The sequence below is a fragment of the Triticum urartu genome, chromosome 7 (assembly GCF_003073215.2).
Source record: "Triticum urartu cultivar G1812 chromosome 7, Tu2.1, whole genome shotgun sequence".
Lineage (NCBI taxonomy): Eukaryota > Viridiplantae > Streptophyta > Magnoliopsida > Poales > Poaceae > Triticum > Triticum urartu.
The window spans coordinates 248,032,781-248,057,218 of NC_053028.1; the positions used below are offsets into that span (position 1 = coordinate 248,032,781).

General features: G+C 43.5%; 1 protein-coding gene across 1 annotated transcript; it reads right to left on the bottom strand.

The window, feature by feature from the left end:
- Positions 1-1,270: 1,270 nt before the first annotated feature.
- LOC125518732 (tryptophan--tRNA ligase, cytoplasmic-like) lies at positions 1,271-23,383 on the bottom strand. The gene is made up of 11 exons (XM_048683559.1): positions 23,328-23,383; positions 23,053-23,157; positions 21,778-21,963; positions 21,564-21,615; positions 21,216-21,368; positions 20,734-20,826; positions 3,182-3,257; positions 2,933-3,006; positions 2,218-2,286; positions 2,005-2,115; positions 1,271-1,750 (listed from the first exon to the last, which is right to left on the bottom strand). The coding sequence occupies exons 1-11, from the start codon at positions 23,381-23,383 to the stop codon at positions 1,700-1,702; spliced, it is 1,026 nt and encodes a 341-aa protein (XP_048539516.1). The 3' UTR covers positions 1,271-1,699.
- Positions 23,384-24,438: the final 1,055 nt, after the last annotated feature.

Sequence of the window (24,438 nt, forward strand, 5' to 3'; positions counted from 1 at the left end):
CTTTATTGGTTGGTTTTCTTTCTCCTCTGTATGCTCGTGAAAATTGTCTAAAACTACTCGCTAACAAGACGAACTTCTTCCTTCAGGCTATGCTGCTCATCTAAATCAGTATCAATAACTTCTATTGTATTTCTACCTCTCATTGAAATGGTAAGTTTTCTTTCCTTCCGCTTCCATCAATAAATATAGCATGAAGAAAGGCTCCAATGGTGTGATTCCTCGGTCACCCGATCCTTCTCGAGTTCGTTCATCCAGATATAGTCAACAGAGCTTAGATTCTTGTAGTCTCCCTTATTGTGCGAGATGATAACATTTGATGTCAATTGTTTCAGATTTATTCAAGGGTTTAACGACAACGACTGCGGCCCAATCTTCTCTAATTAGGTATCAGAAAAAAATCATATCTAACCAGTCTATAACTTGAACCAGTTTTGCGCATTGTTTAGGCATTATATCCCTCATACAAAGTCTGCTTCGGCTCCACGGCCACTCAAATCGAAGCTGTCGCGAGTTGTATCTAAGAATCCAACAACATTGACTCTCCAAATTGGCCTTTAAGTGGGGCATTTTGCTTTCTAAAGTTTCATAACACCACTCGCCACATTTTTCAGATCGCATACAAAATTTATTGACCTCCCAATCCAATATTGTTGTAGCTTGAGAGGTACATTTTCCCGTCATTTTTTTCATTCTTTATGTTAATCAATATGCTGAATTTTGTCAACGGAAAGTTTAAACATGGCAAATCGAATATTTTTCATGGCAATTTATGTTGGTGGATGATGGCAAATTTAATTTTCAAGCATGGCAATTTCCTGGCAAAAAAAATGAACTGAAGCAAATTTGCCATGCTCGTCAACTAAACTTGTCATCTTCGGCAAACATAATTTGCCATGAAAAATGTTCGATTTTCCATTCCTAAAAATCTGATGTTTCCTGAATATCCAGGTCCTTTTGTCAATACAAAGTGCCTAGGTCCTACAAACCGATGGGCATCCTTTTGGTTATCTCCATCAAAAGCGACACTCAATGCAATGATAAGTACTGCCTCCGTTCATTGTTATAAGATGTTCTAACTTTTTTCTTTCTAAATCGGATATATATAGACTCATTTCAGTCCGTATATAGTATATATGAAAATATCCGAAGCATATAATAATAGTGAGTGGAAGTAAGTTTCAGGAGCCTTTTGTTACATTTCTGATTTCTCTGTACAAGAGTGTCAGCTTGTGCAATTGTCATGCTTCTCAAGTAGTAACACAAAGGGATCTTGCTACATGGTCAACTGATTTCTCAGCAAACAAAAATGTTGGGAATGCAGTTTCAAAATAGCAATTCTAGTTTTAAAAACATGGAAGGAGTGAGGTGTATGGAGATAGATGCTAGTCAGTTTTGCCAAAAAAAAAATTGTGTGCCTGTGGGCCCAAGCCCAGTCTACAAGGAGGAGGTTGGCTATTTTTGGGGGCAAAGAATCTTGTCCAGTCAGACACTTGGATAAGAAGGTCAACTTTGTTTTTGCACAACCAAAAAGAGACTAGTGAATTAGTACTTCGTTATTCTGCGTCGAAATTGATCATGGCTAAAATCATTAGCGTCTTGGGACCGTTGCTACGTCAGGCCACTGGAAAAAATGAAAAAGAACTACTCTGACTAAAAATAAACCTTGTACATTGGTAGCATTCCTGTCTTGATAATATTCTCAGCCAAACATATTGGGAAGAGGTCTCGCAGCCATGAAGGCGTCAACCATCTGCACAAGCAGGAAATCGTTAAATAGACAAGTAATATATGTTCGATGCATATTGCTGAGATGAGCATTTCGTTAAGAAACTATAGCCATGCTGTCAGCCGTGCTTGCATATACATGCTGTCAGCCGTGTGAGCACAGTGGATACGAAATATCTTTTTTGTCGCAAAGATACTAAATATTATTGCGCCATACTCATTGTGTACTTCAGAATGTACAGAAGTGTGCAAGATGACAGATCTGATGAATTGCATTACCTCCTCGGTCACTTGAGCTCTAGCTCTCTCATGTCTTTTAACCAGCTCAGATAGAACGTCACCAAGAAGATTCTTCACTTTACCAGTTAGCAGGCTTCCATCCCCGTAACCCTGACGTTGAGATTCAGAACATACATTTAGTTGAGGAAAATAGGTAGAGGAAACGTATCCAATAAACTGATCCCATATGTGTAGCATAACTTGAAATATTACCTTCTTTATCTGCTCAAGATCATCGTCGTCTTCAAGGAAGAAGTTCAGGTACTTAATCGGGACATCCACCTGAACACCACAATTATAATTCACTGATTGGTTTTGTCTTGCTCAAGGAACCCAGTACACAACAAGAATATTGCAGGAACAAAACAAGAATAAGACGAGGTGCGAATGATGCTTTGTCACGATGACGTTCCTTTCAATTGTAGGCCAGCACATGTAAGATCACTAGCAGGTATAGTATTCCCTCCGTAAATAAATATAAGACGTTTTAACTCTTTTCTGATTCAGATGTATATAGACGCATTTTAATGTATTCTTCATTCATTTCAGTCCGTATGTAATCCATATTGAAATATCTAAAATGCCTGATACTCCCTCCGTTCCAAAGTAAGTTCCGTCGTTTTAGTTCAAATTTGGACTTATTTGAACTAAAACCACGACACTTATTTTGGGACGGAGTGAGTATTTGTTTACGGAGGGAGTACCAAATAAATCGTATGCACATCGCTTCCCAACTGCAGATTCTGTAGGACTGAAAGCTTTTCTCAATATATACTCAAACTATTTATTTAGTTTAAGTTTTGCATCTCAAGCAATACATCTCAGAAAGTGGAGTACAATACAGGCAATCGGAGAAGCAAAAAAGGCTTGCTATCTGCACTAATTTGTTGTCCAATAAAGAGTGCTCAAGAGCAGGACAAGGGCTTACCTCAAGGTTAGCTCCAAGCTCTCTTTGGAGTTCCGCTGAGTCTTGGCCACCTGAGAAAGCATATTTGTTCACCTGGAAAACGAATAACAATAATGATAAGCCTGTGAAATAATAGAACAATCCCACAGTCCACAGTTTCATCTTTGGCTCAAGCTAGCAACCATTTCACACAAAAAAAGGACTAGCTCAAGATTTGTAATTGTCGGCAAATATTTCTCAGGTCAAAGTTATGCTCACAACAAACCTTCTTCTTTATTTCTTCTTCATTATCTCTCACATATATCGCAGAATTTGGATCACTAGCTGACATTTTCGTGCTCTCCCCCTGTAAAATAGAAATAAGCAACTGGTAAAGTAGTGTCTTAAAAATTCATCGCATCCAAGATATCCTCCGTTTAAAATTGTAGAATGTTATGGTTTCAACCTAAATCAAACTTCTTTATGTTTGACCAAGTTTATAGGATTTTTTTTACCAAAAACAGTAGGGAAAACCCCTACCGTGAGTCTTTTTCATTTATAATTAGCAATGGTAATGTACAATGGTCTGTACATAACAGCATGTTACAAGTTCATAGGAAATGTATCAGCATTTACAATACCTGATGAGGACATGACTACCTTAGATACGACCAAAAATATTGCATACATGCATATTTGTCAGGTGATTTCTAATGCAAACTATTCAATAATCTATTTATGTTATCCAGAAAAAAAAATACTTCACACACTTTTGTGTTTTGTCTAATTGCAGGTGTATGGGACATTTGTACAATCCACATATGAAGATAAGGGAAAAGGAGAAGTTTATGTTGTGTTCAAAAAGTCCTCTCACGTCACTTTTGGGCCAAGAGAAGATAGAGTCCAAGTCTCTCACGTTCTGGATTCAGATTCGGACTACACAGACATATCTGACTCAAAACGCCAACAACTTTTTCATACGGACTCCGAATTGGGTGATTCTTTTTTTGTTGGAAACTAGATTTCATGCTCTTTCCAACCCAATTGGATTCACCTTCAAATTCGTTCGGAGCGTTGAGTTACGGACGAAACAATCTGACGTTGCAGCAGAATCCGAGTCAAACTACAAGCCCAAAGGTGTTGCATCACCTCCACTTGGGCCATGAGCCTTGTACGACCTAGGGTTAGTTTTAGGCTGCCTTGGGACGTCCTCCCACCTCCTTGGCCGCCATCCCTTGCTCCTATATAAGTAGATCCATCTAGTAGCTTTTTCCTGGGGTTTTGTTTAGATTAAAAGTTCGCCATAGCTGCAACTTCGCGTACTTCGTTTGTGTCCAACGACCAGACCAAGACGTCACAGAACCCCACCTTGATCAATAAAGCTTTCATCTTATATTCGCAATATCCCGATTGCAATCTCAGTTTCTTGCTTGTTCTTCGTTTGCTCGCAGGAAACAGACCCTCGTGGTCAGGTTGATCGTGCTCCGGCGTGGTCAATAACCCTTGGAAGTTGGTTTAGCGATTGCTAAGGCGCGACGTCTCGCACGTTCGTAGTCGGATCGTCAAGGTCGACTCCCACAGAAAACGATAGCCACCATCTCATCGAAACATCGGGACACCTTAGCCTCTATCAATACCAAATAAATATACTACGAAAATCTATTTCATGGCAGATTTAGTGAAATTTTGGTGCGGTAGATGGTGCTATATTTTTCTATAAATTTGATCAAACTTAAAGAAGTTTGACTCAGGAGGGAATCCAACCCGCAACCCCAAGGTTATGAGTCTTATAAGCTACCAAACTAAGCAATTTCAAAAGGAAAAGCTACCAAACTAAAACATGTTATAATTTGGAACTGAGGGAGTATGAAGTAAAAAAGAAATGCTGAACAAAAGACATGTTTCATGGACTCCATAAATAGAAGTCAAAAGTCTTGTACATGTTCAAAAAGGCCAATTTGAGAAAATAGCAAGTTCAACAACTAACTAGTACCAGTTAAACTGGCTTTGTATTTATCATAATAATACAAGCTTGTGGACAATTTGATAATCGCGATCTTACAGTATGTGCATCATGAGATTTGTTTGTTTCCAGGGAACCCTCAGGCCAACGTCAACACCACAACACCGATGTGTAGACAGGTTCAGGCCCCCTGATTGGGTAATAGCCTACGTCCTGTGCGTATCGATTATATGATGAACAAGTGTACAGCAATGACTCTAGGCGGACTGGGAAGCAACCCAACAAATTCTAGGGTTTATGTGGGGTATTGAGGCGGTGGAAATGATTTTTATGCGGGGCCCTCTCCACCCTTTATGTAGGGGTATTTAGGCGGTGGAAACCCTTCTACATCCGGTTTCTACCTTGCCTTGCAAGCTACTCCCTCTGGTCCCGAAAACAAGGCATCCAATTTTTCCCATCTTTCTCCAAAAGGAAAGCGTATCTCCAATCAGGAGTTGAGCTAGGGGTGTGAATATTCATAGGACTGGTGCGCTCTGGTTTGTGTTGGTCTACGTGCAACCACATGCACGCCCTCTTTTTGAAAACGGAGGGAGTAGCTTAGGGATAAGCCTGCCCTGTTTATATCTTGGATATCAGCATGTGATTTCTAGTACCCGTGACTTACCCAAACTAAATCAGATTACCCGTGTGGGCCCTAAGGCATAGTATACGTAGGCACAGACATGCACAAGGTATTGAGAAAATTCCTTATTTGACACTATCTTAAAATCTGCTTCCTTATTTGATACTGGAAAAAAAATTCTTCCCTATTTGACACAAATTCTAAATTTTATTCCCTATATGACATTTCCGTTCATTTTGAGCCTAAATGACATCTGAAAGACTCTTTTGCCCCTCATGTGGTATGTGTGTGGGGGACAATAGCGCACACACGCAGCACCAGTGCGAGTGCAGGAGCACACACGCAGCAACACATACACATGCACCAACACATACGCAACAACACGCACGTGCACGTACACACACACGCAGCAACACACATGCACGCGCACACACGCAGCAACACACACACATACACACACACGCAGCAGCACACAGCAGGCAACAGCACACACACGCGCGCGCACGTACACACGCAGGCAACACATAGGCACGCAACAGCACACACGCGCGCGCACGTACACACGCAGTAGCAAACACACACGCAGCGGCACACATGCACACACACATGTGCGCGTGCACCCACACACGCAACAACACACACGCGCGCACACACATACCGCATGAGGGGCAAAATCGTCTTTTCATGTGTCATTTAGGCTCAAAATGGATGGAAGTATTGTATAGGGAATAAAATTTAGGACTAGTGTCAAATAGGGAAGAAAAACTTTTCCGGTGTCAAATAAGAAATCAGATTTTAAGACAGTGTCAAATAAGAAATTTTCTTCAAGGTATTTTGGTACAGCCATACCGTGGGTATAATTATCCCTCGGTAAAAGCTATTGCATTTATCTCATAAAGAAAGGTTAGTTACATTTGTTAGTCTTGGTTAACATATGCATAAATATGGGATGCACTTGTAACTTCACAATTAGAAATTCTAGGAACAAGTTTGAATACTTCCAATTGAAACATTTCATGTGTAAGATATCACTTTGCCCTCCAGACCCCATCATCCTCCCCTCCTGCCCGTGCTCTGCCTCCCGGCCACCAGGAGCTCGAGACGCCACTGCCCCTCGCAGGATCCTGCAGCCCCGCGTCGTCCTCTCCTCTGCTCCTTCTCCGTCCTCCCGTGCAAGCTGCTGTGGCGCCGCATCCCCACAAGTGCAGCTGCGCATCTCCTTTGCGCCAACGCCACGGCCTCGCCGGCCGGCCATCGGAGTTGCCGCCCCGACCACCTCCGCGATCTCCGCCCTCCCCTTCCTCTGCTCCTCTTGACTCCCTCACGCCCGAGCCGCATGGGAGACGAGCACCCCGCAACAGCGCCCGACCCTGCGTTCGTCTCCTCGGCCGGACGGCCACCTCGCCGGCGACCAGGCGCCACTCCACATCCGGCATGCCCCTGCTCCCTTCTCCTCCTTGCCGCTGCTCTGCTCCACACCGGCCAAGTTCCGTTGCCTGCTCGCCGCCATCGCCCTAGCAGGAGCTCTGCTTCCCTTGCTCCACGTCAAGGCCGACGCCGGCTCCACTTCGTCTTGCTGCTGGTCTGCCATCGACCTCCTGTTGCTGCCTGCATGCACATGTGGCGCTCGTTGGACCGAACGCCTCCGGCCCTAAGCCAACAAGTACCCCGGAGCCCACTTCGACGCCATGTACCTCGACCGCCGCTGGCTTCGGTGACCTGCCAAGGCTGGTTACAACCCATGTACCACTACTATCGCCAAGACCGAACCTGAAGGACCAAGGATGCGCCAAGTACCTCGTCGATACGTGTACGACTACATTCACCGAAGACCGCGAGTACAACGACTTCCACAACGCGTCGTGTATGACTACCGTCGCTTGGGTTCGATAAGGCGCCGAGTACCACTATGTTTGCCATGTACATCTACACCAAGACCGGTTCGACAAGTACCCCAAGAACGTCTGTACCTCTACCGTCACCGTGGGTCCGGCAAAACCAAGTGTACAACTACCGTCGCCCCGAGGACGTTGGATTCATCAAGTACCTCTCTGAAAACGAACATGTACCACTACTTCCACTTCCGTCACCGAGGACCGATAGTACCACTACTTCCCACGACCGTCCCGAGAACGTCTACTTCCATCTACATCCCATCAAACCCGAACCGCCCCGAAGGCACGCTTCGGAGGTATAACCCCGAGACGACCGCCCGTGAATGAATGCATGTGTTGTATGAGATGAATGTTTGGATGTTGTATCCTCCCGTGAATGTTAGTTGTTTCCCTCGCTTGGCACCATCGTCGACCCGTGGGAACCCGGTATCCGGGATCACCCCATCATCCTTGCATGGCACGCTCCCGTCGCCTTTTCTTTTGCACCGACATCTCGATGAGTTGTCGGATCATCGGAATGTTGCCGTGCATCATTTCCGTTGTCGTTGCCGTGGCACCCTTTCTTTCCGCCGTGGTGACAAAATGCTCCACATTTTATAACTTGCCAACATCTTCATAAAATTGCATAAAACTTGCACATGTCATCCGCATCATGATAATAACATTTAAAATGTTTAAACTGTTGTTTGCTTAAATTGCTAAATGCATATGGGGATTTACCGGAATTGTTGTTTGATGTTTCCGGCCCCCATTTAAATTGCTTAGATAGTGTAGTTTAATTGTGCTTCACCTCTTGCCATGCTTAACAACATTTAATATTGTTGGATACATAACCGAGAGCGAACTAAATAAAAGGATGTGGTGTTTTTTCAATATGCATCTCGTTGCATATTGAGCTCCACTTAACTTGTAGTTTTATTTGTGCACTTTGCCATGCCATGCATAGTTAAACCGGACATGCATCATCCTTGGTTGTGCATCATGCCATGTTTATGCTTGTGTGTTTACCATGTTGTTTGCTTCTTTCCGGGTTGCTTCTCTCGTTAGCTTCGGCTTCGTTCCGGAGTTGTAAGGATTTGTTCGACTACGTCCGTTTGTCTTCTTCATGGACTCGTTCTTCTTCCTTGCGGGATTTCAGGAAAGATGACCATACCCTCGAAATCACTTCTATCTTTGCTTGCTAGTTGTTCGCTCTATCGCTATGTCGCGCTACCTACCACTTGTTATATCATGCCTCCCATATTGACATGTCAAGCCTCTAACCCACCTTCCTAGCAAACCGTTTGAAAGTGCAACTATCCCTAGGTGGTTTTGGTAATTCATAACAACATATAGCTCATTGAGCTAATGCTATTCCAAGATGATTATTTCAGGAAAGCTCAATGATTGGCATGGCATGGATGTGAAAGTGGAACCCTCAAAATGCTAAGGACAAAGGATTGGCTCAAGCTCAAAAGCTAAAGACTCTTCATTTTATATTTTAGTGATCCAAGATCACATTGAGTCTTTAGGAAAAGCCAATACTATCAAGGAGGGATGAGGTGTTGCTTAATGAGCCTCTTGCTTCATGTGCTTAGTGATATGCTCCAAAACCCTCAACTACTTTCCCATATCCATATGACCTAAACCCTAAGCCAAACTTGGTCCTACCGATTCTTTCTATCCGGCGCCACCGAGTTTCACTTGTCATAAGCCACTGCCAAACCCTAGCAATTCGGTTCTACCGATAGGGATCTCGGTCTCACCGAGATGGGATTGCAAACTCTCTGTTTTCCTTTCGTAACTTTTCGGTCTCACCGAAAGAGCGGATCGGTCCCACCGAGATTGCAATGTAAATTCAGTGTTTCCTTTTTGTAACTTTTCGGTCTCACCAAAAGAGCAAATCGGTCCCACCGAGTTTGCCTGACCAACTCTCTGGTTAGCTAATTACCAAAGTCGGTCTCACCGAGTTTGTGTAATCGGTCTCACCGAGATTACGTTATGCCCAAACCCTAACCATATCGGTCCTACCGAGTTGCATGTCAGTCCCACCGAAAATCTCTAACGGTCACTAGGTTTACCTTTTCGGTCCGACCGAGTTTGTTGATTCGGTCCCACCGAGATTGGAAAACTATGTGTAATGGTTGTATTTTGTGTGGAGGCTATATATACCCCTCCACCTCCTCTTCATTCGTGGAGAGAGCCATCAGAACACATACATAATTCCAACTCATATGTTCTGAGAGAGAACCACCTACTCATGTGTTGAGACCAAGATATTCCATTCCTACCATATGAATCTTGATCTCTAGCCTTCCCCAAGTTGCTTTCCACCCAAATCTTCTTTCCACAAAATCCAAATCCTATGAGAGAGAATTGAGTGTTGGGGAGACTATCATTTGAAGCACAAGAGCAAGGAGTTCATTACCTACACACCATTTGTTACTTCTTGGAGAGTGGTGTCTCCTAGATTGGCTAGGTGTCAATTGGGAGCCTCCGACAAGATTGTGGAGTTGAACCAAGGAGTTTGTAAGGGCAAGGAGATCGCCTACTTCGTGAAGATCTACCGCTAGTGAGGCAAGTCCTTCGTGGGCGATGGCCATGGTGGGATAGACAAGGTTGCTTCTTCGTGGACCCTTTGTGGGTGGTTGCTTCTTCGTGGACCCTTCGTGGGTGGAGCCCTTCGTGGACTCGCGCAACCGTTACCCTTTGTGGGTGGAGCCCTCCGTGGACTCGCGCAACCGTTACCCTTTGTGGGTTGAAGTCTCCATCAACGTGGATGTAGGATAGCACCACCTATCCGAACCACGGGAAAAACATCCGTGTCTCCAATTGCGTTTGAATTCTCCAAACCCTTCCCTTTACATTCTTGTTGCATGCTTTACTTTCCGCTGCCAATATACTCTTTGCATGCTTGCTTGAATTGTGTGATGATTGCTTGACTTGTCCTACAATAGCTAAAATCTGCCAAGAACTAAAATTGGGAAAATGTTAAGTTTTTATTTGGTCAAGTAGTCTAATCACCCCCCCTCTAGACATACTTTCGATCCTACAAGTGGTATCAGAGCTTTGGTCTCCATTTGCTTTGATCTCCATAGCTTTTGGTGGTCATAGCCTTGGTTTCACAACCTAGGAGAGTATGGCGTCTGGCGAGGGAAATTATCACCGTAGAGGTCCTTACTTTGATGGTACTAATTTTGCTAGTTGGAAGCGTAAAATGAAAATGCATATTCTTGGACATAACCCCGCCGTTTGGGCTATTGTGTGTGTTGGTTTGCAAGGTGACTTCTTTGATGGGAAAGAACCAAACCGTGAAGCTACCGCGGATGAGTTGAAGATGTTGCAATACAATGCTCAAGCTTGTGATATTCTCTTCAACGGATTGTGCCCCGAAGAATTCAACAAAATCAGCCGTCTTGAGAATGCAAAGGAAATTTGGGACACTTTGATTGATATGCACGAAGGTACCGACTCCGTCAAGGAATCCAAGTTGGATGTGCTTCAAAGTCAACTTGACAAGTTCAAAATGAAGGATGGTGAAGGTGTCGCTGAAATGTACTCTAGGCTTGCTCTCATCACAAATGAGATTGCCGGCTTAGGAAGCGAAGAGATGACCGATAGATTCATCATCAAGAAGATTCTAAGAGCCTTGGATGGAAAATATGATACCGTGTGCACATTGATCCAAATGATGCCCAATTACAAAGATCTCAAGCCAACGGAGGTGATTGGAAGAATTGTTGCTCATGAGATGTCACTTAAGGATAAAGAGGAACTTCACAACAAATCAAGTGGTGCCTACAAAGCCTCATGTGAAGCCCCTACATCATCAAGTGAGAAACAAAACTTCAATGAAGAATTGAGCTTAATGGTGAAGAACTTCAACAAGTTCTACAAGAGTAGAAGCAAAGATAGAAGCTTCAAGTCAAGGTCCTACAATGAGAAAAGATCTTCTAGTCGAGAGCGAAACTGCTACAGTTGTGGAAGACCCGGACACTATTCCAATGAGTGTACGGCTCCCTACAAGAGAAGAGAAGATTCTCCAAAAAGAAGAAGCAAAGAATCACCACCAAGAGAGAGAAGGAGTAGAGATGATCGTTATGAATGAAGATACTCACGGAGAAGCAAGGATTCGGAAAGGAAGGAAAAATCATCAAGGAGCTACACGAAACGAAGACATCAAGCTCATGTTGGTGAATGGGTATCCGGCTCCGACTCCGACAGCCACTCCGAGAGAAGTTATCACTCCGACTCCGAAGATACTCAAGATGAAGGTGTTGCCGGTCTAGCACTTGTGTCAACCAACTCCTACGACATATTTGACTCACCAAATGAAGGAATTGGAAGATGCTTCATGGCCAGAGGTCCTAAGGTAACACACCCCGAGTATGTTGATTTCAATAGTGATGAAGATGACTTGTTAGGTGATGATTTGCTTGGTGACAACTCTAGTGATGAATACTATGATGAAAGACCAATTAAACATCCTAATTAAGATAAAACGAATGATAATGATAAGGAGAAGATTGAGGCTCTAACTAAAGAACTAAACACTCTTAAGTTAGCTCATGAAACTATCTTCGAAGATTATCAAGAACTTTTAAGAGCTCATGAGAAATTACGCTTTGAAAAGCTCAATCTTGAGCAAGAGCATGAGTTCTTAAAAGCAATCAATGATGATCTCCGCAAGAAAAGTTCTTCTTAAATTGCCAAGCGTTTACTCTTATCCACTTACATGCCTCAAGTCAAGTCTAGTAACAAGAACAAGAAATATTCTTCCTCTAGCAGTAACAATGATCATGCTAAATCCAATATTGTTGCTTCTAGTAGTTCTCTTGATTCCACTAATAATTCTCTTAGCCAAGTTACACTTGAGCAAGAAAATAGCTTATTGAAGGGAATTATAGAGAAAGGAGTGTACAAAAGCCTTGCCGGGAGTAAGCAATTCGAGGAAATTGTGCGCAAGCAAGGAATGCACCGGAAGAATCAAGGTGTTGGTTTTGAACGAAAGTTCAATGCCAATGGAGTTGAGTGGGAAGAAGATCAATACCCCAAGACAAAGTTTGTTCCTAAACAAGAGAAGTATGATGCTTCCTTCAAGGGGACACAAGCTCAAGATGATCTTCCACTACAAGACTACAAGCAAAAAGGCAAGGACAAGCTTCAAGAGGAAATTGATGCATTTGAAGAAGCTCCTAAGACCTTAGTCAAGTGGATTCCCAAGACTACTTCAAGTTCCACTTCATCAAGTACGACTACAACTCCAAGGATTCCCATCAAGATGGTGTGGATCCAAAAGAAGAAGAACTAGAGAGTTCTTGAGGGTGACTCCGCCAACATACTTCACTCTTATCATTTTGGCAAGAACAAGTGCAATCAACTTCCACATCTTGCACTAGTTCAAGGAGTCACAAACCCTCTTGTTGGTAAGACAAGGGACAAGGTAACCTAAAAGTTTTCATGGACATCATCTTGTGTGTGCATCACTCTATGTCTATGGATATCCTTGTTTGTTCCTTGTGGGACTAACCCATGTAGGTATTGAAAGTGCAATTCACTCAAATGGATAGCTCCAAGTGATATACATCAACATTGAGCATCCACATCTTCAACATCTACATGAAGTCATCATCGACAAAACCCGAGGTTAGTTCATCCCTCTAAGGGGGGATATCACATCTAGGGGGAGCTTTAATCTAAGACTTGAGCTAAAGCAACTCTAAAGATGTGAACACAACAATGCTTTATGTAAAAGTGGTAACCCCACTTGAGCTTAAACGATGAGTATGACCTATGATCAAGTGTTCTCACTTGACTCCTAAGTCAATATACTCATATATAGATGACCTTGTCATCGCAAATTGCTTGATAGATGCTAGAATTGGTTGTGCATGCCTTGTCACATATTTCATTTGCCATCTTATTGTGTGAGCATGCTGGTTGCATATTTTACTCATTCGAGGACATCCACTTGTTGTTTTGATTGTTTGGTTTTATTTCCTTTTGCCAAGTGGATGGACAAGAATGCCTAAGAACCTCCTCTAGCTATCTATGCTTTTCTCGTCTCAAACTCTATTCATGCTACATCACAAAATTTGATCAAGTCAGATTCGAACCACTCTATGTGAGGAGCGCTCGGAGTCCCCGATTCGTCATAGACTTAAACTTTCAAAACCTCTTTATGATTCTCGGTCTGACCGATACCCCACTTTCGGTCCTACCGAGATCATTAAGTTGATCTAGGTTTTCGATCTCGGTGCAACCGATTTGAACCTTTCGGTCACACCGAGTTTCAGTAACTGCTTGCAGTTATGAATCTCGGTGCCACCGAGTTGTTCCACTCGGTCACACCGACAGGGTCGGGCTATATATAGTCACGGGCAAAATTTGGAAATTTCTCCGAACCCCTTCACCCGCGCGATAGCCTGCTCTGCCAACGTGGTCTCCGGATCGTCTTCTCGCCGCCAGCCGCCTCCAGTCGCTGGTCTCCATCGCCGTCAACGGAATTCTACCCCGCCGTTGCCGCCGTAGCGAGTCTCCGCCGAATTAGGGTATGGACTCGATCTTTGTGCTACTCTCCAATCCGATTCTTAGCACATTGTGATCATCATGATTCTTGCCACGATTGAAACACTCCTATCCAGTCAATGCGCTCGTAGATCAGGTTTGATTTGAAAATTTTAGGGTTAGGTTTCTGCCGAAACCATCTCGGACCCACCGAGTTGAAAAACTCGGTCCCACCGATTTGGCTTATGCCATTGCACAAGTGAGACTCGGTCTGACCGAGAATTACTTATCGGTGTGACCGATTTTGGAACTTTGTGAAAACCTAGCAGTCTCGGTGCCACCGAACTGTGACTCGGTCTGACCGAGTTCACTAGTTTAGGTTCCAAAACTGCTTCGGTATCACCGAGTTTAAAAATCGGTAGATCCGAGATGATTTCAGTGGGAAACTAAAACTAAGTTTTTGGATCATTCTTTTGCAAAAAATTCTGCATTTTGTGATGCTCATCTATTCTACCTCATCTATAAACTATTCATAGGGTCAGCAGACAGCTTGTTCATCATGTCAGATCAGAGTGACAGCCAGAATGTGTCAGAACAGCAAGTGCACATGAGTGAGGGCACTAGTCCCTCCAGTTCTTCTGATGAAGGCAGCAGGAGCACCCCTAGCAATCTGCCAAAAGCTGCCACCAGACAAAGGAGGAAGAGAACCTCAGACTCAGAGGATGAGGACTATGTGGCAGAAGAGGAAGCAACTTCCAAGAGAATTGAGTCAGCTCAAGGCACAAAGCCAGGGATGAAAGTCAAAAGGCCAGCAGGCAGGCAGCCTATGTCAAAGGCCAGAGCTTCAACTGAGAAGCCCACTCCCATAGAGCCAGTTGCTGCTGAAGGCAAGAAAAGAAAGGAAAGGGTGAAGAAAACCGTAGCCAGAGTGCTTGGCAAGGCTTCCATCATGGAAGAAGAAGAAGAAGAAGAGGTAGCTGCACCAGCACCTAAGGCACCCAAGCTGATGGGTGATGCCATAAGATCAGGGGCAGCTACTTCCAAGGCCAAGCCAGCTCCAAAGCCAAAACCAAAGAGGAATACAAGAAGCATCCCAGCTGCTGAGAAGAACAAGGCCCAGTGCCTGAAGCTGTAGAAGAAGATGATGAAGAGCAAGTACTCAGAAAACTCAAGCCCAAGACCCCAGACCACAATGATGCTCATCCTGTGGCTGAGGATATGAAGCTCAGGAGAGACTCAGGGCTGAGTAAGTGGAGAGAAGCAGATCCGTATGCTTCAAGGAGAAGGACTGCTGTGGATTACAGATTTCACACCAAGGAACAGCAAGATTTCTATGAGACAGTTTTGCTTGATAAGAAGTCCATTGTTTGTGACATGAGATGGGTCGACTAGACCTACATGAAGGAAAACGAAGAGCACTACCCTGGAGTGCAGGACAGCTTTAGTGCTTGTGGAGTTGCAGACTTTGTTGGGCAGAAGCTCACAAAGTGGAACAAGGAGCTCATTATGCAATTCTACTCCACGGCACACTTCTATCCAGATGGTAGGATAACTTGGATGTCTGAGGGTACGAGGTACCAATCTACTGTTGCTGAGTGGGCACAGCTCATCAATGCCCCTGAAGAGCATGAGGATGACTTGGATATCTATGCCAAGAAGAAGATGGATCATAACTCAATGTCAAACATGTACAAGGAGATTCCAAATGAAGCACTTGACACTTTCAAGTTTGGGTCTGTGCATTATCTTCTGTCAGGGCTGCCAACTATTAATTGGATTTTGAGGCACACTCTCTTGCCCAAGTCAGGTGATCACAAGATGATCAGAGGCCATGCAATCAACTTGCTACATATCTTTGATGTGCCACAGAAGTTCAAGGTGATGAGCCTCACGGTAGAGACAATCAAGAGGACAGCAGTAGACCAGAAGAGGAGTTGTGGATATGCCCCACAGATTCAGGAGCTCATCAACTCCAAGATGGGTACAGGCATATACTTATTGGACAAGGAACACCTGCCCATCCGTCCAAAATTTGAAGATAATCAAGTTGTTATGACTGAGAATGAACCATCGTCTGCACAAGCACAAGCAAAGAAGGAGAAGGCAAGGAAGGAGAAAGCTGCCAAGATGCCAACTCAAGAGGAGGCATCTGAGTATTTCTTGAAAACCAAACAAGAGCAGCTTGGTTACCTGATTGCATCCACCCTGCGGATTGAGAAAGGACTAGCCACCCTAACTCAGAACCAGGCAAGCCAAGAGAGAATCATGGAACAAAAGTTCTATGACTTGGATGTCAAGGTGACAGAGATTCAGACTGCAGTGGAGCAGCTCCAAGATGACATGCAGGAGAGGAGAGGCAGGACTACAACTGATGCCTTTGCCAGAGTGCCACGAGGTCCGACGTCATCTGCAGTGCCAGTTCCTGACACAAGAGCAACCGCCTCAGCTCCAGCCGTAGCACCAGCCCAACCTGCTCCAGCATCTACCTCAGCTCCAACTCCAGCGTCTACTTCAGCGTCTACGGAAGCCTTCGTCCTTGGAGTGATCCGGACTCCACCACCACTTGAAGATCAAGCCTGAGCGTCGATCTAGCACTATGCATTTTCTAGGAACTTTTTGGTAACTTGTTGCCAAAGGGGGAGAAAAATGTATAGATCATAGGCTTCGAGAGAGAGTGTTGCTTTTTTCTCTCTTGCTTTATTTGGTGGTTTTTCGAACTTTGTTTGCTTTTGAGTGCTTGAGATACTATACTTGTGAGACATTGATGATCATGTGTTTGATCATAAGCTACACTTAATGTTTGCTTAATGCTATTATCTTATCTATCTTATGTGATCATTCACTATTCTTGGTGGTGAGTGCATGTATTTCATTCTTATCATTTTAAGCGCTCCACCAAGATGTATGTGACATGGAAGAGTAACCCATGACTCTAACTCCTTGTGCATTTGCAGTCCAAAGCAAATTTTAAATATGCACAAATTTAGGGGGAGCTCTTACTTATCACATACTTCTCAAATCGACGATATATTTCATGCTTATTATCATTTGTCGAAGCTTTGATCTATATGTTGTCATCAATTACCAAAAAGGGGGAGATTGAAAGTGCAACTATCCCTAGGTGGTTTTGGTAATTCATAACAACATATAGCTCATTGAGCTAATGCTATTCCAAGATGATTATTTCAGGAAAGCTCAATGATTGGCATGGCATGGATGTGAAAGTGGAACCCTCAAAATGCTAAGGACAAAGGATTGGCTCAAGCTCAAAAGCTCAAGACTCTTCATTTTATATTTTAGTGATCCGAGATCACATTGAGTCTTTAGGAAAAGCCAATACTATCAAGGAGGGATGAGGTGTTGCTTAATGAGCCTCTTGCTTCATGTGCTTAGTGATATGCTCCAAAACCCTCAACTACTTTCCCATATCCATATGACCTAAACCCTAAGCCAAACTCGGTCCTACCAATTCTTTCTATCCGGCGCCACCGAGTTTCACTTGTCATAAGCCACTTCCAAACCCTAGCAATTCGGTTCTACCGATAGGGATCTCGGTCTCACCGAGATGGGATTGCAAACTCTCTGTTTCTCTTTCGTAACTTTTCGGTCTCACCGAAAGAGCGGATCGGTCCCACCGAGATTGCAATGTAAATTCAGTGTTTCCTTTTTGTAACTTTTCGGTCTCACTGAAAGAGCAAATCGGTCCCACCGAGTTTTCCTGACCAACTCTCTGGTTAGCTAATTACCAAAGTCGGTCTCACCGAGTTTGTGTAATCGGTCTCACCGAGATTACGTTATGCCCAAACCCTAACCATATCGGTCCTACCGAGTTGCATGTCAGTCCCACCGAAAATCTCTAACGGTCACTAGTTTTACCTTTTCGGTCCGACCGAGTTTGTTGATTCGGTCCCACCGAGATTGGAAAACTGTGTGTAACGGTTGGATTTTGTGTGGAGGCTATATATACCCCTCCACCTCCTCTTCATTCATGGAGAGAGCCATCAGAACACATGCACAATTCCAACTCATATGTTCTGAGAGAGAACCACCTACTCATGTGTTGAGACCAAGATATTCCATTCCTACCATATGAATCTTGATCTCTAGCCTTCCCCAAGTTGCTTTCCACTCAAATCTTCTTTCCACAAAATCCAAATCCTATGAGAGGGTGTTGAGTGTTGGGGAGACTATCATTTGAAGCACAAGAGCAAGGAGTTCATTACCTACACACCATTTGTTACTTCTTGGAGAGTGGTGTCTCCTAGATTGGCTAGGTGTCACTTGGGAGCCTCCGACAAGATTGTGGAGTTGAACCAAGGAGTTTGTAAGGGCAAGGAGATCGCCTACTTCGTGAAGATCTACCGCTAGTGAGGCAAGTCCTTCGTGGGCGATGGCCATGGTGGGATAGACAAGGTTGCTTCTTCATGGACCCTTTGTGGGTGGTTGCTTCTTCGTGGACCCTTCGTGGGTGGAGCCCTTCGTGGACTCGCGCAACCGTTACCCTTTGTGGGTGGAGCCCTCCGTGGACTCGCGCAACCGTTACCCTTTGTGGGTTGAAGTCTCCATCAACGTGGATGTAGGATAGCACCACCTATCCGAACCACGGGAAAAACATCCGTGTCTCCAATTGCGTTTGAATTCTCCAAACCCTTCCCTTTACATTCTTGCAAGTTGCATGCTTTACTTTTCGCTGCCAATATACTCTTTGCATGCTTGCTTGAATTGTGTGATGATTGCTTGACTTGTCCTACAATAGCTAAAATCTGCCAAGAACTAAAATTAGGAAAAGGTTAAGTTTTTATTTGGTCAAGTAGTCTAATCACCCCCCCTCTAGACATACTTTCGATCCTACACCGTTGTTTGGCTATGTTACCGCTTTTGCTCAGCCCCTCTTATAGCGTTGATAGTTGCAGGTGAAGCTGAAGTTTGTTCCATGTTTGGAACATGGATATGTTGGGATATCACATTATCTCTTATTTTAATTAATGCATCTATATACTTGGTAAAGGGTGGAAGGCTCGGCCTTATGCCTGGTGTTTTGTTTCACTCTTGCCGCCCTAGTTTCCGTCATCTGGTGTTATGTTCCTTGATTTTGCGTTCCTTGCGTGGTTGGGTGTTATGGGAACCCCTTAACAGTCCGCTTTGAATAAAACTCCTCCAGTAAGGCCCAACCTTGGTTTTACCATTTGCCTAACAACCTATCACCTTCCCTTGGGTTCTGCAGACCCGAGGGTCATCTTTATTTTAACCCCCCCGGCCAGTGCTTCTCTAAGTGTTGGTCCGAACCGAGCCGCCTGCGGGGCCACCTCGGGGAAACTCGAGGGCTGATTTTACTCATAGCCTGTCTCATCCGGTGTTGCCCTGAGAACGAGATACGCGCGAATCCTATCGGGATTGTCGGCACATCGGGCGGCTTTGCTGGTCTTGTTTTACCATTGTCGAAATGTCTTGTAACCGGGATTCCGAGACTGATCGGGTCTTTCTGGGAGAAGGAATATCCTTCGTTGACCGTGAGAGCTTGTGACGGGCTAAGTTGGGACACCCCTGCAGGGTATAAACTTTCGAGAGCCGTTCCCCCAGTTATGTGGCAGATGGGAATTTGTTAATATCCGGATGTAGAGAACTTGACACTTGACTTAATTAAAATGCATCAACCGCGTGTGTAGCCGTGATGGTCTCTTTTCGACGGAGTCCGGGAAGTGAACACGGTCTTGTGTTATGCTTGAACGTAAGTAGTTTCAGGATCACTTCTAGCTTCTCGACCGTTGCGTTGCTTCACTTCTCGTTCTTATTTGCGTATGTTAGCCACCATATATGCTTAGTGCTTGTTGCAGCTCCACCTCATTACCTTACCCTACCCATAAGCTTAAATAGTCTTGATCTCGCGGGTGTGAGATTGCCGAGTCCTCGTGACTCATAGATACTTCCAAACAGTTGCAGGCGCCGATGATACCAGTGCAGGTGACGCAACCGAGCTCAAGTGGGAGCTCGATGAAGATCTTGATCATTGTTATGCGTCTTTTCCGGTTGATCAGTAGTGGAGCCCAGTTGGGACGATCAGGGATCTAGCATTTGGGGTTGTCTTCTTTTATTTTGGTTCCGTAGTCGGACCTTGATTGTATTCTGAATGATGTATGTTTAACTTGTTATTTGTGTGAAGTGACGATTGTAAGCCAACTCTTTATCCCTTTCTTATTCAGTACATGGGATTGTGTGAAGATTACCCCTCTTGCGACAAAACCACCATGCGGTTATGCCTCTAAGTCGTGCCTCAACACGTGGGAGATATAGCCGCATCGTGGGTGTAACAAGTTGGTATCCTAACTGGCTGGCATTGTATGGATAATCCAATACCATCAAAGATCTCCATTGTGCATCCATGCATAAATTCATGTCTCATCGCCACTAGCTAAATACCTGTGCATTGCTACGGAAGTTAAATGTGCAAGCATTTGCTACAGAAGTTCTTTTTTATTGCATGAGTTGTTTAAACGCTTGTGTCATAGTAATCTCTAGCTTTGTGCAAATAAAAATATATTTCAAAATATATATCAATGGATCAACTAATAAAAATATTATGATACATTTATCTACTACATACTCACTCCGTCTCAAAATTTTTGTCTTAGATTTGTCTAAATACGGATGTATTGATACATCCGTATTTAGACAAATCTAAGACAAGAATTTTGGGACGGATGGAGTAGAATGCATGATAATCATGGTAATTGAATTTTTGCAATTTAAGAGGTTATCTCTAAGGGTGAATGGACTGCCACCAACTCAGACTTTTATAAGAGTAAAGACAAAGATTTTCAAACTTCTGTGCAGTGAAGATTAATTTCTGGATTCATATTCCTGAGAAAAATAAATGTACCTGAAGAGCAGGGAAAAATCTGGATTCAGTCAGTGATGGCTTTTGACAACCAATTCTAGGGGCAACGTCATGGGTCATCCTGAAATAAGGATCCTGGCAGAATAGAAAATGAATCGATTGACAAACAGATGCTTGTTAAAAAAATATAAACATCTACCAACAGATCAGCATCTATGACAAAATTATTCAGACATGCTTTTGGCCCAGATCTTTTGGCAGCTTATGGCATAAGCCATACCTTCCCCAGTTTATTTCAGAAGCCGCCCCCATACTATGCATTGAGGCTTCTAAACCAGTTAACCAAATAAGCTGGGGAGGGGGTAGCTTATTTTAGAAGCCGCCAACAGAACTGAGCCTCCATGATATTTGCATAGGAATAAAGACATCCATATTTTTTTTTACGGGGTAAAGACATCCATATTGATAGGATATAAAACCAATCATGTTAGACAAGATGATTATACAAAAAGTTATGTTTATACCTGGTCTACTGCACATGGGATCAGGCAACATAGTTGTTCCATGCCAGAGAAGAGATGGGGAAACGAAGAAGGGAATGACGGAACTGCTTGCACAGGAGGAAAGCTAATCTTTCCTATGTGATCCTCTTGACTGAATCCAAATATTCCTACAACCTGTCATTCAAGAGTAAACTATATTGGTGAAAGATAATGCTTGAAGGGAAGCGACTCGATTTTGGAATGTACTCCCTCCGTCACATAATATAAGATCTTATTACATCCAATATATGAGTATATTGGATGTAATAATATCTTATATTATGGGACAGAGGGAGTAAACATTCTCCTTTTCAACTGAAGAGGCCTCACCTTATTATATGTCACACATCTAGCAACTTTAACCATGTTTTCATAAAAGGCACTGCAAGGAAAGGAAAGAAGACTTAATTTGTCATCTAGTAAGCAAAGCTGTGACGAACAGCATACACTTCACTTGCTTAGCGGCAGAGTTATCTGAACAGAAACAAGATGTGCCACAAGGTCAAAAATTAATCAGAACTACAATTAAAATGAGTAACCTTACCCTCCAACAAAATTAAAATCAGAGAAAATGAAAGTCTTTTCAACATCAAAACCACATGCTATGATGTCTTTTGCATTTTCACGTGCAAGCCTTTTGCTTTCGTTAACAGTCAAATTCTTCCACAGGAACTTCTCATCATCAGTGAGCTGTATTACCAGTGGCACCTTAAAAGCATCCTGCAAATATCTGAACAAAAAACTTGATGGTTAATCAACATTGTCCATGGTTACTTACAAAATAAAAAATGGGAGTCAGGACCCCAATGCAAGAATTAAATGGCCATTTAGTTAGTATAGATGCTACATAAAGGCTAGGGAGTATAGTATGCATTTTGGGCTGTATTGTATTTATGGTCTACTTAAACATGAAAGATAAATGGTAAGCATCCTCATCGTGCGACCTAGCATTTTTTTCAAATAAGGTAATTGATGGTTACTCAACTTCCGTTCTCGTGCAAATACGGTCACAAAATGCGTATGCGGGCATATCCGCTGCCGCGTGGCAGGTCACACGTGCATGGCCCACTGTCGGTGACTATTGGTGGTGAAGGCGCTAGGTGTGATATCATTTTTGCAGAAAAGAAGTGCTAGATGTGACGTCATTTTTGCGAAAAAGATCCAAAAAAAATCATGACGTGAGCTATCGAGCCAGCAACCAAATTCAGTCTTGTCATGTGCTAACAACCCACACAAGGCGTCCTTGCCTTTCTAGTAACTAGTTGATGCCCCGCGCGTTGCTGCGGGAATTTGTTGTGGACTTCTAAGTAACTTGAACAAAAAAAAAGTTAATAATTCAAATTAATAATATGAGATTTCATATAGGTAATGATGAGCAACAATATGATAGCTTTCATATAGAGGCAATGATTAAAATTATTAGTGGTATAATTATATATTGTATTGATTGCATGAACCATATCTCAGCATAATCTATTTCACGTTGTTTGGAGGAGTGTCTTCTTCGACCAATAGGTAGTAGAGAAGAGTAATATAATGCAGGCGGGATATAAAATTTATTCACTCTGGTATATATTTGATTTTGTACTGCTGAAGGCACATAGAAGTATATGAGATTGTTCCTCAGTTACAATAGAATTTTTCTTCCACTCAGTTACATTAGAACTGATCTCCCACAGAAACAATTGGTAAGGACATGTGATAGATGACATAGAGCAAGGTAAGTAAACTGAGAAAGGTAATCAATAAATTATATAATGACCGGACCAAATGTAATAGACCAAGTAACCATATAGCAGGAACCAATGAAAGTAGCTACCTGACATATTGAGACGGGGGACACACGGCAAAGAAAACAAATAGAGCGATCCAAATGCAACCATCCAGCCAAAGACCATTGATATTGAGATACACCCATTGGCACCTGCACATCATAACAAAAAGGAAGCCAGCATGCACATGCACAGAAGGAATATGAAGCAATCAAGAGCAGCGGAGAACACGACTTTGGTCCTCGCATGCGGCAACAGCAGCATCCGGCTTCAAAGAACGGCTCTCTGTCAGGCTGGCCCAGCCGGCTACACCGCTACTCACAGCGGATGTGGCACCCAGCCCACGCGGCAAAGGCCCTCGGCCACGACGCCGCTCATCCCGGCACAGCAACATTGTGTGGCGTCGTCAGCAGCACGCGTCGTTGTTGACGCAGGACGGCGCGTGGCGAAGCCCTTTGGCTTGACCTGTTGCTGCTCCCACGGCGAGCCTGGCCATGGAGGCGGCTAGCATGGCTGCACCCAACGCTACGTCTTCCGACCGGCCGTCCGTGATGACGCCCTCCGGCGTGCACGCGCGTTGGCTGCCCAGCAGCCCAGGCTACACTTCTTAAAGGGAGATGAACTACATCTGTTACCCATGCATGAGGAGGGAGAAGAAAATCCATCTGTTTCTATTGCAATACAAAAGTGGGATTTGATGGGCATTGAAGAAGGAAACGGAAGCCATGGTGATTGCAGAGAAGTAGGAAGCACCGATGGAGGGCCCTACAATGGGGAATTAATTGTGTAAAGAAACTCATGTAGATATCTGTGAAGGAGAAGAAACGGTGCGATCGGGCAGAGCAGCGGTCCTTGGGGCTAAAATGAAGTTGTATGGTGAAGAAACGAAAAAGAGAGGAAGAGAAATTAAATTACAGGAATAAGAAAAGTATTTGGAATTGATGATGTGGCTAGAATGCTCAGGTGGACTGAGATGGATGGCTGCATGTAGATTGATGATGTGGATAGCTTGCATGTCAAGAGAAATCATGTAGTGGGGGGCTTCTATTTGCATATAATAGATGAGATGAATATTGTATTATATTGGTCAACCCAACAAATAATATATTTTTTACCATTGCAAAAAAACAAATAATATACTTTTTTTGCTGGGACACCCATAAAAATAATTTGAGGGTGAGCGAATATTGTTGCCATTTCGAAATTCGTACTTGTTCATGTGTCTAAAGAGAAATGCATAATTTATATGTTGGCAATGACGGCTACTCGTATCCAACATTTCTTTTTCTCGATGCCAGTTTTTTCTGAGTATGGGCCAGAAAAAAGGGTTCTCGATAATCTCAGAAATTTTGGTTTTTTCGACCGAATTTATTCAAACAAATTTTTTTGGCATTAAAATATATACAAGCGAACCTAGAAAAGAGCAAATCTTA